We start from the raw sequence: 15,656 nt of genomic DNA, 5'->3' as shown, positions 1-15,656 counted from the left end.
CCACGTGTTAACTCTCACTCCTCGCAGCCATTTTCTGTCCGTGGGGGTCTGTCGTTCCCATGTTGTAGATGGAGAGTCTCTCCTTAGGGGGCCGCCCGCGGCCACACAGCTGGAGTCAGGCAGGGTCGGGACTTGAACACAGACAGTCTGGCTCCAGCGCTTCCGCTCTAACCACCAATCCAACCCTGAGGGTTCAGACTGGGCTCGTTTGCTTATTTGACCCATATTTATTGAGTGCCTCCTGTCTTCCAGACATGGAGATGAATGCCAGGGTACAAAGATTTTCAAAGAACGAAAAAGTCCTCTAAGGAAGCTCCTACCTTAAAGGGAGAGTTGTACAATCAAGAGAGAAACTGCAACGTGGTGCCCCCATTTTGCCCCCACTGCCACTCCTCTTTCTACCTTTCTAAATTTTACCCATTTTTCAAGGCCCATCTGAGGTCCCTCTTCCTCCATGAGATCTTCTAAACAACCTACAATTATGGCCTTTGCTGGAGTGGTACACCGAACACTTAAGAGCATGCACTGTGATGCTGCAATGCCTGGATTCAAATCCCAGTTCTGCCATCTGCCAGCTCTACGACCTTGGACAGGTTATTTAACTTCTCTGCAGATCGGTCACCTATCCGAGGGGGACAACTGTAACATCTACTCATAAGGCTGTTCCGAGGATTAAAGGAGATAATCTATATAAAAGCTCCTATCATGTTACTTCTCCTTCTTCCGTATCTTGGTGCTAATAGCCAGTCTTTATCACTTTATTATATACAGCAAAACCTTGCATAGTTCTCTATTTCCTATTTCAATCTCTCTCAAATAAAATGAAACACTGAGATCTGTCTTACATTTCTGCAAAGCACCTAGACATTTGCAAAAAGGAAAAATAAACACCTTGTAGAATCAAACTCTTTATAGTATGGAATTAAATATACCAACATTTATACATCACATAAGATGAAATTATACATTGGGTATATAATTAAAACACTATTCACAGTGAACACAATCTATTCTTGAATGTGGGCAAGAAAGGTAATGTGAAATACGGGTGACGACGTTTATTTTGTGTCTCTGCCACGTGAATATACTGTACCGGGCACTTCATGTGTTATCTCCTTTTTCTGAATCCCCAGTTTAAAGGTGAGTGAACTGAAATTGTGAAGAATGTTAGGTCCTTTGTTAATTACCAACACAGCAATCGGGTGGTGAGGCCCCGTGTCTGGGATTCTAGGGGCCCTGCCGTTCTCTCAAAGGAAACCCTTGTTTCCTCTCTGCATGCAAAGCTTTTGACACCAAGTGTAGCAGGAGGGAGGGGGGGTTCCCCACACAGACCAATCCTCCACGGACACCAGCTGCGCGTCCTACAACTGAATTCAATTCTGACACCGTCCACCCGGAGGTGGCATCAGACCCCACAGGACTGCCCCCACCTCAGATGCCAGTCACAAGCCCGGACCCCCTGTGCTTCTGACCGACCGGCTATAAATTGGGGGTTGCCACCATCCCCTCCGCGGGCTCGATAATTTGCTACAAGGCCTCACAGAACCCAGAAAAGCAATTTCCTTGCTAGATTACCAGCTTATTATAAAAGGACACAACTCAGGAACAGCCAGATGAAGAGATGCACAGGGCGAGGTATGGGGGACGGGGCGCGGCCATGCCCTCTGCAGGTGTGCCACGGCTCAGCACCTCCTCATCGGCACCAACCTGGAGGCTCTGTGAACCCTTCCAGTGAGGGCTCTTTTACAGAGGCTTCATTACACAGGCAAGACTGACTAAATCAGTGGCCCTTAGCGGTGAACTCGATCTCCAGCCCCTCTGCCCTCCCCGGAGGTGGAGGTTAGGGCTGAAAGTTCTAGCTTTAATCACCAGGCTGGCTCCCCAGGCAACCAGCACCCCCCTTCCTAGGGGCTTTCCGAAAGTCATCGCATTAACATACACTCCACTCTGGTGTGGCTGAAAGGGGCTTGTTAGGAATAAAAAAAGATGCTCCTTTCACCCTTCATCACCTTGGAGCTATTTCAGGAACCTGGGACAAAAACCAAAACCAAACCCCAACTATAACTGGAGTGAAGACCAAATATCTGTATACATCACAATATCACACAGATACTCCCTGGGGACTAACCACAGCAACCAAAAACCAGGGCACTTCTTGTTTTGCTTCTGCGCCAGGAACCAAAACCAGGCTTTCAAGCAATCGTTCTCAAACTTGATTTGGCTTGTTAAAGGAGACTGCAGGGCCAGGCTCCCAGAGTCTGGTGCTGGGAATCTGAAGAGGAGGCCGAGAATTTGCACGTTCAACAAGCTCCGGGTGGTGCTGACACTGCTGGTCCAGGGACCAGAGAGAACTATTGCTGTCAAGGGCTGGCTACTTGGTTAATAAAGTGTCAGCGACCGAGTTTAACCTTTAAATTACAAGTTAAGTAATTCTAAGCACTGTGCAAGGGGTGCCAGCAGGGTGACCTGCAGGGCTCTGGGAGACACCCGCTGGCTTCCTGACCTAAGCAGTTTGCTGTCAAACGAATGCATCTGCTTGTCAAAATGGGTTTTTTCCCCCTGAGAGAAGTTCAGAGGGTTCTTAAGAGATCCCTTCTAGGCATCCCTCCTGTTTTTCGAGGGGAAGCCCCACAAGTGCAGCTCCCAGACCCCCGGCTTCACTCACCCCTGATGTGGAGGGCTCCCGAGTTATACTTCGGCTTAATTCCGGAGACTCTAGTGAGGTAAAATTGGAAGGGGTTCCCTTTACCCAGCGTGTCCCAGATGTCCTGGCCTTCCCCTGACGTTTCAAGCCCATGGCCGGCCGACGGGCTGTGATGCCCAGCTCCCGGGACAGCACCATCTCTGGGAGAAGGGAGGCCTTTCTCCTCTTTGACCCCCGTGTCCTTAGCCTGCTTTTGCTGCGTCTCTGGTGGCAGCTCATCCTCACTGCTGGAGAGACACCAGCCCAGGTCTTCCTGGGAACCGCCCTTCTGCCTTTTGGGAGGTGAAGCTTCTGAAACGGAATCTGTGTTGCTGAATTTCACGGGTGCGATCTTCCTCCTGTGGGCAGCTTTCCGAGCCTCGGAACAGGTGTACTTTGGCTCACTGGCTGCTCCCTGCTCAGCGTGCGGGAGAAAAGAGGTAGATGGCTCGTCCGTTCTTGGCTTTTCCTCCTCACTTTCATCACTACTGGATATTGTCCACCTCCCATAATTGCCTTCCTGAGACATTACACTTCCTCTGGAAATGAAAGGTGGAAATTTCGTCATTTCCCATCTACCAGGTCACCGGCACACTCATGCTCTCGCTCTCAAATTCCGTGTCCTGAGCTTCTAGGACACATACAGCACACCTGACACTTACCAGATGCCAAGACGTGTCACTAACATCAGCGGCTCTGTAAGTGTTCACGGCACATCACCACAATCTGCCATGAGAACTTGGCAAATAAAGTGATGGCGAAAATCCTGCTCACCTTCTGCTTCTCTCCCTTTGTCTTTCCACCTAGACCTTGTTCTTAAATGCCTGAGGAAATGGAGTTGAGCCAAAGTCCAAAACAAAAATGTGCACTCTTAGCCCTGAAGCTTCCAACAGGTATTTGGGGTTAAGGTCAGTTTAAGGAATTTCAGGAGTAACTCTGACTATGCTCATATTTTTAAGGTCAAATTGGAATTTATCACCTATTCCTCACCTAGGTATGGGAGCCCAAAGGACTTCAGGGACTACTTCTTACTCCCCCAAGATAAGCTACTACCATAGAGCTTAACGAAATCCTCCAGACAGTAACAAATGATCAATTCTATGTATACATTATCTAGGGATGCTTCCATGAGGACCCAGCTGACTCAATGATTATCTAATCCTAGAACAAACCATGAAAACCTGCAGAGAAAGAACTTGTACTAAAGCAAAACGTTACTTGTTTTCTAAACCACACAGTTTAACTTCTACTTTCTTGCTCTCAAAAGAGGAAAACACATGAAACTTGCTTTTCTTACCTACAAAATGTCACCAATTCAAGGGTAAAGGGCTATCTAAGTAGATTTCCCAAATAACTAAAGAAGAGCTCCTTAGTGTGATTTAAAAAAAAAAAAAATACACTTTAGTACAAGACCCAGAGGAAAATTACACAACTCAAGAGTCTGTGCTCAGATCATGGACAGAGTGTCTACATGTTTGCTCTACAGCGTTAGCAGGACCTGCTATGAGTGCAGATATAGGACAGACTGCAGCATAACCCCCACTCCTTAAAAAAGGCTAAATTCTGCACTGAAAGACTTGCTAATGAATATACTTTCATGTTTCAAGCTAAAAAGTATATATTTTTTAAGGTATCTATCACTTTGCACAACTTCTCACCTTTTTCAATTTATGACCAAGTCAGATAAGGTTTCTCCTGTAAATTACACATTTCAAGGAGCTTTTAAGCAGAGTGCATCTAGACAATAATGTGACTCGTTCTTCATGGCCCAGGGTCACTATTAAGCCCACCTGGCATGGACAGTGTTTTGCAGCCACAACTGTAGGGACCACAGATGGATGCAGACACTTGCTCCTGTAATAAGGGCCCTAGACTGTCTAGGTCTTCTTTTCTAAAAGTTCTCTGTCCCTTCCCCCTGTGTTCAGTCCACTTCTAGGGGCTGTTTGAACTCTGAGTAGGTTTTTCCCCCTAAATTGTTTCTAATCTGATAAAGGTTAAGACACCAGATAATCAAGCTTGTTGGAACTGTATTGTTACAGTTAACAGGATCTGAGAACCAGGTTTTCCCATGAAAGGGGTTAAGACAGACTTACTACTTAACACCTACTTAAACAGCTCAGTTTTTTGTTTGTTTTGACTGTTTTTTTAAAACTTAAGTTCCCTTAGTGTTCTAGATTCTGGAGACTGCTATCACAATTCACTTTGAAGGAGCCATTTTGTCAGTTAGTTTGTAATTGAAAAATGATTTAAGAACAAAAGAACCATCTCTGGAAAAACTACTGTGCTGTAAGCTCTAGCTTCCATTGAATTCTAAACCAGCTCTAAAGCTAGGCAATGAGTAATAGAATCTTCAACTGAGATTCCTCAGCCTGTTCTCCCTAGATTCCTGCCCCATCCTAAAGCAGAGAGGGTCTCAGTGTTTTTAGGTGAAAAAAGGGTTCAGCTCCCAGCCTGAGAAAAGGAGCTGTATGCAGACCTTAGAGATCACCACCACCCCTCTTCCCAGATCAATTACGTATAAATAAAATGGAATTCAAAAATCCTGAGAACTCTGAAAGGAAAATATTTATTTGATTTTAGTGACTGTGTGAGCTATTTAGGAGATTTCTAAATTTTTCAGTTTTATCATTATCTACACTTTCTAGAACCACATGTGGGTGGGGGAGGGGAGGAGGACAGAGAATTCCCTCCAAAAAAGGACAAGTGGGTAAAAAATAAAGCTTTGAAAAAGACATTTCCTAGAGAGAAAAAAAAAAAGTTTTTGTCTGCTCTATACATGGTTTAAATTTTGGATCTACTCACAATCCAAAATGTGCCTGAGATTTACCAATTAAAGGCAAAAAAACCTTTGTAACATGCTAATAAAACTGTAACAAATCATTAAGCCTAGCAGGTTACCAGCCTCTCTATGCAGTCAAGGCGCTTAGCCTGTTGAAGAGGAGCTGTTGGTAAACACCAAGATTAACCAGCAACTGATTCTACTTTGGAGGACTGGATCTGGTCTCAGGATCAGAATTTCATTTCTCTCTCACACAGGCCCAGATTCTCTGCATTCTCAGACAGCTTTCATACTCAAGTCATAGAGCTTTACAAGGATAGAACCTAAGTGTTTTCCTTCAATTGTTTGTTCATGGTTTGTCTTCCCTGGGCAGTGTCTCGCACAGCACAGGTCTAACACCACACTCTGGGTAAGTGGTGACACCACGATCAGAATTACAACACAGGTGGGCTGACTCTGAGAGCTGACATTCAGTGGGTCAGCAAAGTGCAGTATTTCCCAAAGCAGAGGTGACTGGGACCTGACATTAACTAACATTACGTTATGAAAGTACCTCCCTTTCCCATTCCAATCCAATGTCTCAGTTTAATCAAGGAGAAAGCTGTTTGTAGAAATGTCTCTATTCCTGCTTTTGAACAAATAACAGATTTTGGGCTCTTCTGCAGGCAGTAACACTTTGGTTTAACATCAACAGAAGGTATCTTATGGCTCCATTACATTTACAATAACTGAAGTCTACTTCTAAAAGATAGTGTTTATGTAAAAGTGGGTTCAAATGAAAATATTATGCAAATAGTAGTACAGATGTTGAGAGTGAGACAAAACTAGGGAGGAAGCAACCGACCACATTACTGAAATTTGACAAACACTGCGTTAAGCTACAATGCCAAGGAGGGTAAAAATCTAAAGAAATTCTACCACCAGATGCCAACTCATAACATTAGAGTGTCTATTAGATCCTAAAAAAAAATATGTGGATGCAAATGGATACTCCTCTTAAAGCTGCTGGCTCCTCCTCTCCCCCTACCATCCCAGACCCAGCTGGGCTATTTCTTTTACGCTTCCAGCTGACCCTTCTTATAGAGCTTGCAGACCATCAGGAGGGCATGGGAGTCAATCTCAACTGAGATTGAGTGTGGCCAGTAGTGGGCAAATATGACTCCAATTTCAAATCCAGTCATTACTAGGTGGTAAATGTGCACTTAGGCAAGTTACTTAACTGCTGAGCCTCAACTTCCTCCTCTGTAAAACGGGTGTCATACCTACCTCCCAGAGTATGTTCATTCGAAAAATATTTATTGAGCAGCTACTATGTGCCAAGCCCTGGGAATAAGAAATTAACAACATAGAAACAATTTGTCCTAGAAAAGCTTCTATTTCAAGGAGAAAGGAACAGACTGACACAAACAAAAATAACCAAAAAAGCCAAGATATCTTTACAGATATTCATTATGTTTTACAGGTATGAGAGAGTAACAGGGATACCCTTACCTTCGACTATCCTGAATTTAACATCTAAGTGAGCTCTGAAGGGTGAAAAGGAATCAGCCAAATAAAAGTGTGGGAGGGAAAGAAGAGTATTCCAAGTGAGGGAACCCAACCTGCAACGACCAGAACAAGGGTGTAGTAACTCCAAAAACACACAGAAAGACTTGGGTAAGGAAGACAGGTAGGTGGTCCAGGATGAAGGGGTTGGGCAGGAGTAAGTTAAAGATCCTGGATTTTATTCTAAGAACAGTAGGCCCCACTGAAGGGGAGTACCTTGGTCCGATCTACTTTTTTAAAATATTACGTTCCCTACAACTCTGTATGGAGAATGGTTTGGAGGGAGACAAAAGTCGAAGTGAGGCGGCTCCTGCAAGGACTCTGGTAGCTCATGAAGGCGGTCGGGATGGAGTGAAGTGGGCTGATTCCGGGGTACACTGTTTTCTGTGCACTCACCTTTACTGGGCATACACTCATTTCACGCTCACAACTGTTTCCATTTATGGGGAGACTAAACACAGAGGTTAAGTGCCTGGCACAGAGTAAGCGCCCAACATGCTAGCTATCACTAACTCTCCAGACCATCTGCCTACTACGTGGAGGAGCCAGAATAAGGATCCGCGGAGGGGTACCCCTCCAGCAGGACTCTGGTCTCCTCAAGCAGCAGCTGCTCGCGCCAAAGAGGTACTATTACTGGAGGAAGCCGAGGCCCAGAAGGGGACCCTACCTAGTGTCTTTACAAGATGCTCCGCTTCCCTCTGGATCCACCTCCAGCCCCGCGGGACACTCAAGAAATCGCCGGACGCCGGCTGCCAGCGCTCCAGGCCGGAAGGAGCAAAAGCGCGGGCAGCTGCCGAACGCGCACCGGAGGCCCCAGAACCCGCGGCCTCCACTCACCTGAAGCCCCCAGAACGCGTAGCCACCTAGGATCCCTCCTCTCCGCCGCCACTCGCGCCTGCGCGCGCTTCAAACCCTCCAGCCGGCAGCGCGCGTAGAGTGGCCCTGCCCCTTCCCCTTCCGGGACGCCCGCAGCTGGGTCCTAAAGCCCTCCGGGTCATGAGGGGCTGAGGGGGCGCTCCCGCAGGAAGGGGCGGAGAGAAGACCTGGCCGCCTCCAGCTCCCCTCTCACCTCCTGGGCGCGTCTCCTAAAAGGGGAAGAGAGGAAAAGAAATTTCCCTCACTTCTCCTGTAGTTAATTAGCAAAACTCATCCGCTTTGCAGAGGTTCTCATAGCTTCATACTCCCGGAGCTCGAGGTGTGTGTGTGGCGGGGGGGTGGGAGGGGGTGGGTATTTTAAAGGCAGAGACAAGATCACCTGAGAGGTTCGAGGAAGCTGAGGGCTGAGACCGGTGTCCCGGGAGGAGTGGGTTCTCCAGGGGGAGCGGACTGTAAAACCTGCTGTAAAATAAAAGGTTAAACGCGCTCCCTTAGACTCAACCTCGAATGCCCGTTTCTTCGTTGAAACAGGCTCGTGTGCCTGTGTGTTGCCTTTTTAATCTTACTGATTTGTCAGGAGAGGTCTGAGATAAACTCCTTTGCAAAGCGGAACCCTCGCCATATTCCTTGCCTTTAATAAGGATGTTTGCTGTGGAATTTGGGTTCAGTGCTGTTGATATTATTCTCAGTTTCCTTCACACCAGGCACCTCTCCTAGAGGACTGAATGAAATAACTTGGGGTAAAGGTCCTAAGGGCTCACTTGGTTCGTTTATTGAAAGTCTCTTTTGTGCCAGGTACCGTGCTCAGTGCTAGGCTTATAGGGAGGACGGAACAGACACAGTAGCTACCCTGGAGGGCTCGATTCCAATGACTTGCTGATCTGCACGGGAGCCCCGGTCTTGTTTTGATTGGTTCCTTTTATTCTTTGTTCACACTCTTTTTGTGTCTCCTATAATGTTTAGCATAGTGCCATTGATCAAAATTATCAAAAATAATTTATTACAAGGTGTGGGGGCAGAAAATGAGAAGAATCCTGCAGGACACGTTGAAACAGCACCTGGGTGTGCGGGATCCACAGCCGCGCGCCAGGAGTTAAAGGGACGAGAGGGGCGGAGCCAAGGCTGGGGGCGTGCCTGGAAGCCCCTCCGCCATAGGCCGTTCCAAGGAAACGTTATTAAACAAAGTCTCTGGCCAATAGAGCTGCGGGGTCAACGCCAGTGGCTCGCAGGCCGTCCAATGGGAGAAGACGTTGGGGGTACCCGGCCAAGTTCAGCTTCCCGAACTGCGGGGAGCTTGGCGGGTTGTCGCTGCAAGCCGGGAGTAGGCCGTAGAGGTTGCGAGTTCAGGCGTCCCGACTCTCGTGTGGCTGTCGCGATGTTTTTCTCCCAGGCCGGGGCCCGGCCGCGGAGGTGGGAAGCCAGCCAGTCGGAACACAAGAAGTGGGTGGAAGTAAGTGCCCGGAGGGCTGTCTCGGACTTAAACTTGACCCGGGACTTTCACTTCCGTCACCCCGCCTGGCTCTCGCTCAGCTTTGTTGCACAGATAGGGGCTGGACTGTCCTTCCGAAGTGTCATGGTTAATGACCGAGGCAAGGGCTGCAAGGCTTCTGGATCCCTGTCCAGTGTTCTACTTCCAACTCCTTCTTTTCTCCGCGACATAGTCTGTGTATAACAAACTGTAATCTCCATCCCTCCTCCCGCCTTTCAAAGCCAGCCCTTTTGCCTCACCTTCCCAATTCTAGGGTTGAATTTTCGGTAGAATTTATTCGAATGGTTTAAAGGAATTAACCCAGCGATTAAGTCGTTTGCACTTTTGGGGGGGGGGTAAATTTTAGCACATTAAGATTTCTTTTTCTTTTTGGCCCTGGGGGCAGCATTCGGGATCTTAGTTCCCCGACCAGGGGTAGAACCCGTGCCCCCTGAAGTGGAAGCTAGGAGTCTTAACCACTGGTTCTCCAGGGAAGTCCCAGCAGATTAAGATTTCTTGAGGATTAAAATTAGGATAATGAAATTCCATTTCCCAGCCCTACTCTTGGCTAAGTTTTAGGTTTGGGAGGTCTAAACTTAATACAAGTTAGTAATAGTAGAACAAACGGTTTCTGTCTTATTAACTAAAGATATTTGCTGTTCTTTAGGTATTTAAAGCATGCGATGAAGAAAACAAAGGCTATCTAAGCAGAGAGGACTTTAAAGTTGCTGTTGTAATGCTGTTTGGATACAAGCCCTCCAAGGTAGAACTTTCTTTTGTATTTGGGGACTGGGCTGACAATACAATAGTGGATGGCTTCTAAATAAAGTGCAGAGGGCTAGCTTAGGATGTTTATGAAGCAAACCGCTGCCTTTTGAGCAATTTCAGAGATGTGTCCAGTGCTGAATTTTACTTTTGTCTTAAGAATCCAACTCAGGAATGAATTAGAATCCATCAAGACTAAGTCACCAGCCTGCTAATAATATTAAGTATGAGATGCTAGTGAGGTTCCAAGAGGGAAGCCTGGGAGTGGGATGTTGGTAACAGAAGGAATTCACAGAGGAAGTGACATGCAGGATTTTTTTTTCTTAAATTAAAAAAAAAATTTGCTCCATTTAAATTATGAAAATAATGCATTTACATAGTCAAAAAATTAAAATGGTCCAGAAAAGTATAAAGTTGGGTGTAAAATCCCCTCCCTCCCTACCAAAGGGTCCCACTCCTCAGGAGTTACCATTAGTAACAGTTTATTGTGTATCATCGCAAGATTTCCTATGTATTGACAAACACACCTAGCATTGTATTGAAAAGTGGGTGCATAGTATGCCTATTTTATTTTAACTTGCTTTTTTCACTTCACAATAGAAGAACATAAAAGCACACACCACATTAAAAAAATAGTTGCTTAGTGTTCTCTTTAGCTAGTTTCCTTGTTTTGGTCATTTCAATTGTTTCTATTATATTTCATTCCTACAAATATAGCTGCCGTGAGCATTCTCTTATAACTAGATCTCTGCTTGTGGATATATCTCTGTGGAATAAATTCCTAGAGATACAAGTGCTAGGTACATTTGAAATTTTGTTGGGCATTGCTCTCCAGGAAAGGTTGCACTAATTAAGGAGAGTTGAGCTGAACTTCAGTGAATCTCCCATTTTAGTGGGACAGGTTTCCTATGCCTCCTGTCCTTGTGCTGCTCCTCTTGTCTGTTACATCCATTCTAGTGATGGATCCCTCTTGTTAAGCTGCTGAACTGGAATTAATCAGGGGCAAGATCTTGGCCAGGTTTAAGAAATTCAGCTGCAGGCATCAAACAGAGGGAGCACTCAGGGCTCTGCCTGGAATGTCATCCCTCCTGCTGTTGTTAGACAAAGTGGCTGGGCAACTACTTTGGCGCAATTGTTCCCTATGAGTGGGCTCTACCTGTCTGTCGGATTGCGGGCCCTGTAAAGCCAGGGACCACGTGATGTCCCACTTCTCTGTTCTTCATTATACTTAAATGTATTACAACTTCATCGTTAATATGTTCTGTTGATATAAATATGTCCCATGAACCACCCAGGTAGGTTCAACTGCTAGGGGTTGCTTAGTTACTGAGATGTTGATTATGGAGCTTCAGGGCTGGCTCCCAGAAATTGCAGCTCTCCTGTTAACCTGCAGTCATTTCAGCTGGAATTCCAGAGCAGGTCAGCTAAGTGGACTCAGCTTTTGAAGCATTGAATTTAACCCAGGTTCAGCTGGAAAGATATCTGGTCTCATTCTACCTTTATCACCTTTGGATCTACTTACTTGATTTTAATTTTAGAACATGTAAGTGAGGAATTTAATGACAAGTACAGAGATATGGTAACATACATACATACACACCATCAAATTTAACAGATTTTTACTTTTGGTTGAGGTTTTGGATTTTATTTTTTAATCAAAGGAAATGCTTGTTTACTGCAGATCGCTAAACAGTGAAATACTGATATAGCAAATCACCCATACACTTAACAATCATTTGTAACAATCATGAAGTTTTATTAAGTGACACTTAATGTATTCCCTCTGTGAAATTTAACAGATTTTTCCTCTTATAATAGGTTGAGGTTTGGGGTTGTTTTACATTGAACATTTATTACAACTAATTGGCGATGTGATAAGATGTGCTCACGTGGCCTGAATATTGGTCACAATCACGACAAAGCTTAATCCAGCCCAGCAGATACAAATGGAAGTGTAAACTGTGAAGATATGTTTACATACATAGAAGTATGTATAAAAGTGACACTGAAACAACTGTATATCCTTAAAAAACGTAGAGCCCACTAGTGCATTCAACTTGGGGTTTTATTTTTAAACATTGCTTTTCAGCAAACGAAATATTTACTGAATGCAGGTCATGAAGCAGTAAGGCACTAAAATAATAAATCACTTCTGCATTCATGAAAATGTTTACAGAATGAAATTTATTGTGTTCCCATTTAATAAAAGGAGCACTTGCTAGTTGCTAGAAATATAAAGGTGAATAAACATAGACCCTACTTTGAAATAGTTCACAGTTTAGTGTAGAGAGACTTATGAAACTCTGATAAATACTAAGATAGAGAAGAGATTAAGAACAGAAAGGGAGGAGGGCAAGGAGAAGGGTCTAATTCTGTGGTAACTTTAATAGGAATCTGGGCATCATTTAGAGCAGCAGAGGTAGACTCTGATATGAAGTGTCTGGGAGCGCTTTGTGGTGGTGGGAGAAGTTATGCCTTGGTGATTCATGGTTGCATGTGGTGGCCGTATCAGAGTGATGTGACAACAGGACTAAAGGGATAAGAAAATTCAGAAGGAGTAGGTTTGGGGGAAAGGCAGTGAGTTCGGATTGGGGCATATTAAGTTCGAGGAGGGTAGAAGCACCCCAAGTGCATTCCTTTTTTAAGTGCTGTGCTGGGTGTTGAGGTGATGGTGGTAAAGATCTGCTCTCAGATTGTGCCACCTCCCTTAGATGTAGGAATCTGAAGTTGGGTGGAGAGGCGAGGGCTAGAGATAGATTTGGGATTCCTCACAGGTGGTAGCTCAAAGCATGAGACTGAGGTGGCATTGCCCAAAAGGAGTATGTGGAGTGTGAAGGGTGGTGTCCTGAGGGGAGACATGGGGGGCATACCCACATTTAAGGGTCAGTGGGGACTCCATGAAGAAGATGCACTGGGAACTGGTTGTCTGGGAGGGGCAGGAGGAACCAGGGAAGTGCAGGGCATGGAATCCAAGGTAGAGAAGCTACATCAGATGTTGCCAAGGTTCTAATTCCATGATGTTTATAAAGCTCTCTTAACAATGTGGGAAAACACTTATGTTTTAATATTTATTGAAGGCAGGTCCCCGAACTTAATATATAGTGTATTCTCAAATATGTTTAAAAATGCATGGAGGGGGGAAAAATCGCTGTACTAGTCCTAAATGTTAACAGTGGTTTTCACTGGATGGCTGGTTATTTAGATGTTTTTCTTCATAATTAAAAAATATTTTTCATGTTTTCTACATCATGTTACTATTACAGTCAGGAAAAAAAATTTAAACCCATAGAGCCCATTGTAACAATTGCTTGTATTTGTCTAAAACAGAAATGTTACCTTTTAGGTTATTCTGTATATGTGACAGTTAAGTTGATTTTATATGATAAACTGTTTTAGTCAATGCAATAAAGTTTTGGGGGCCATCAGAGTCTGTAGTAGATCAGCATCTGGTATCTTATTAATAGAAGAGAAAAATGACTATTATAGCTGTCCTGTGATGTTACTTGTCTGCTGGATTCAACAAAGTTGGTTTCTCATAAAATACATTCCTTCCCCGCACCCCAGGAATTAAGAACTTGTACTGTGAAAACATTTGATGAAATTGTATACCCTATGTTTTTTTCTTTTCTAGATAGAAGCTGATTCTGTGATGTCCTCAGTAGATCCAAACACTTCCGGTAATGTGAATGTTCATTTTTAGTACTCTTACTTAGACATTCATGAAACTACAACTAAGAACAAATATAGAGGCTATAAAGCATTATGTTTAAGCAAATCTTTGTTTTGTTTCTGATTACCCAAAAAGAACGAGGTTTGGTGCTTTTAATTTTAGTTAATTAATGTATTCACAAGCGTATGTTTATTGTAGGAAAATTTTAAACCACTGAAAAGCATAAAGAAAAAACGTTGCTGATAATTTCAACATCCCACAGATGACCTAGGTTTTCTGACTTGAGCAGCTGAGTGAGTGGAAGTGGCACTTCCTGAAATGGGAAGACTGGGGGAGAAGATTTAGGGTTTGGGGAGTGCAAGAGTTCAGTTTTGAATATGTTGAGTTTGAGAGGTTTTGGTCGATGATGTCAAGGCAATTGAGCTGTATGAGTATGGAATTCAGAGGAAGGATCTGGGCCACAGACATAAGTTTGAGAGGCATCAGCGTTTGGATGGTTTTGAAGCCATGGGAGTGGATGAGACCCCTTGAGGGAGAGTGTAGACTGAGACCCATAGGAACTATAACCATTAAAAGTCAGGTAGGGGATGAAGAGATGGCAAGGGAGACTTAGGAGGAGCAGAGGGGCCAGAGGAAAATCAAGAGTATTTGATCAAAAGCCAAGAGAAGTGACTATTCCAGGGAAGAGGTATGGTCAACAGTGTCCAGTGCTGTTGAAAGGTTAAGTAGCAAAAGAACTGAAGAGGATCCGTGGAGCTGGCAACCCGGGGGTGTCGGGTGATTTTAGGAAGAGCAGTGTCACCACGTCGTGGGGGCAGAGGCCAGGCTGCAGTGGTTTGAAGGTAAAGGGAAAGTGGCAAAGTGACAATGTGAGTAGATAAGTCTTTCAGTGGGTCCAGTAGCTGTGGACCAAGAGCTGTTTGCTTTGCTTTTGTTTGCCTTTTTTGGGAACATGAAGATGTTTCTAAGCTTAGCAGAATGATCTAGTGAGGAGGGGAAAGGCAAGTGAGACAGAGAGATAACTACCTATTGTTGGAGGAGATAGGGTCCAGAGCATGCTGGATTGGCTTTTCAAAAATTCCTTTTTGGGGGGATGTAATTTAAGGCTTACGGAAATTTGCAAAATAAAAATAGTACAGAGAATAGCTGTATACCCTTTAGCCAGATTCACTTACTGTTCGTATTTTACCCCATCTACCTTCTCTTCTGCACTTTCTGCCTCTTCTCCATCCTCTCGCTGAGCTGTCCATAACCACAGCACACCCATCATAAGTTTGTATTGATACTTGTCTTATTCTGCTTTACCGTCTGTATTGCAATGTTGTCACTTGATCTAATTATGTCCTTATTAGCATCTTTCCTCATTTAATACAGGAATTAGTCTTTGGTATCATGTCTCTTTAGCCTCCTTTAATCTGGGATATTTCTAGAGACTTTTTTTTTTTAAAGAAGATGTTGGGGGTAGGATTTTATTTATTTATTTTTGCTGTGATGGGTCTTCATTTCTATGTGAGGGCTTTCTCTAGTTGCAGCGAGCGGGGGCCACTCTTCATCGCGGTGCACGGGCCTCTCACTATCGCGGCCTCTCTTGTTGCGGAGCACAGGCTCCAGATGCACAGGCTCAGTAGTTGTGGCTCACGGGCCTAGTTGCTCCGCGGCATGTGGGATCCTCCCAGACCAGGGCTCAAACTCGTGTCCCCTGCATTAGCAGGCAGATTCTCAACCACTGCGCCACCAGGGAAGCCCTTTTTTTTTTTTGCCTTTTTACAACATTGATATTTTTGAGGAAATAGCCTACCCCTCATGGTTTCCTTTTTTTAGGAACAGCCCTCATCTTGTGTTTGCATGACGTTTCTCTGTAAGTAGGTTG

The 15,656-nt window shown here is 44.6% G+C and overlaps 2 protein-coding genes across 10 annotated transcripts in view; one reads left to right on the top strand and one right to left on the bottom strand.

Annotated features, from left to right (window-relative positions):
• TDP1 (tyrosyl-DNA phosphodiesterase 1) overlaps window positions 1-7,804 on the bottom strand; it is an 82,849-nt gene extending 75,045 nt beyond the window's left edge. The window contains 2 exon segments of the mRNA XM_032624518.1: window positions 2,666-3,222; window positions 7,675-7,804. Coding sequence (XP_032480409.1) covers window positions 2,666-3,212 — 547 coding nt within the window. The 5' untranslated portion in view covers window positions 3,213-3,222; window positions 7,675-7,804.
• A 249-nt stretch (window positions 7,805-8,053) lies between these two features.
• The window catches only part of EFCAB11 (EF-hand calcium binding domain 11), a 197,732-nt gene continuing 190,129 nt past the window's right edge, over window positions 8,054-15,656 (top strand). For 7 of the 9 annotated variants that reach the window (XM_032624777.1, XM_032624779.1, XM_032624776.1 and 4 more), the window contains exons 1-3: window positions 9,152-9,333; window positions 10,019-10,114; window positions 13,748-13,793. In XM_032624777.1, coding sequence (XP_032480668.1) covers window positions 9,259-9,333; window positions 10,019-10,114; window positions 13,748-13,793 — 217 coding nt within the window. In that variant the 5' untranslated portion in view covers window positions 9,152-9,258. Of the gene's footprint in view, window positions 8,203-9,144; window positions 9,334-10,018; window positions 10,115-13,747; window positions 13,794-15,656 lie in introns of those variants that run through there. The other 2 variants (XM_032624785.1, XM_032624775.1) reach the window with 2 other exon arrangements.

Source organism: Phocoena sinus, chromosome 2, assembly GCF_008692025.1.
Source record: "Phocoena sinus isolate mPhoSin1 chromosome 2, mPhoSin1.pri, whole genome shotgun sequence".
In the NCBI taxonomy this organism is placed as follows: Eukaryota; Metazoa; Chordata; class Mammalia; order Artiodactyla; family Phocoenidae; genus Phocoena; species Phocoena sinus.
This window is presented reverse-complemented; position numbering and strand designations above follow the sequence as displayed.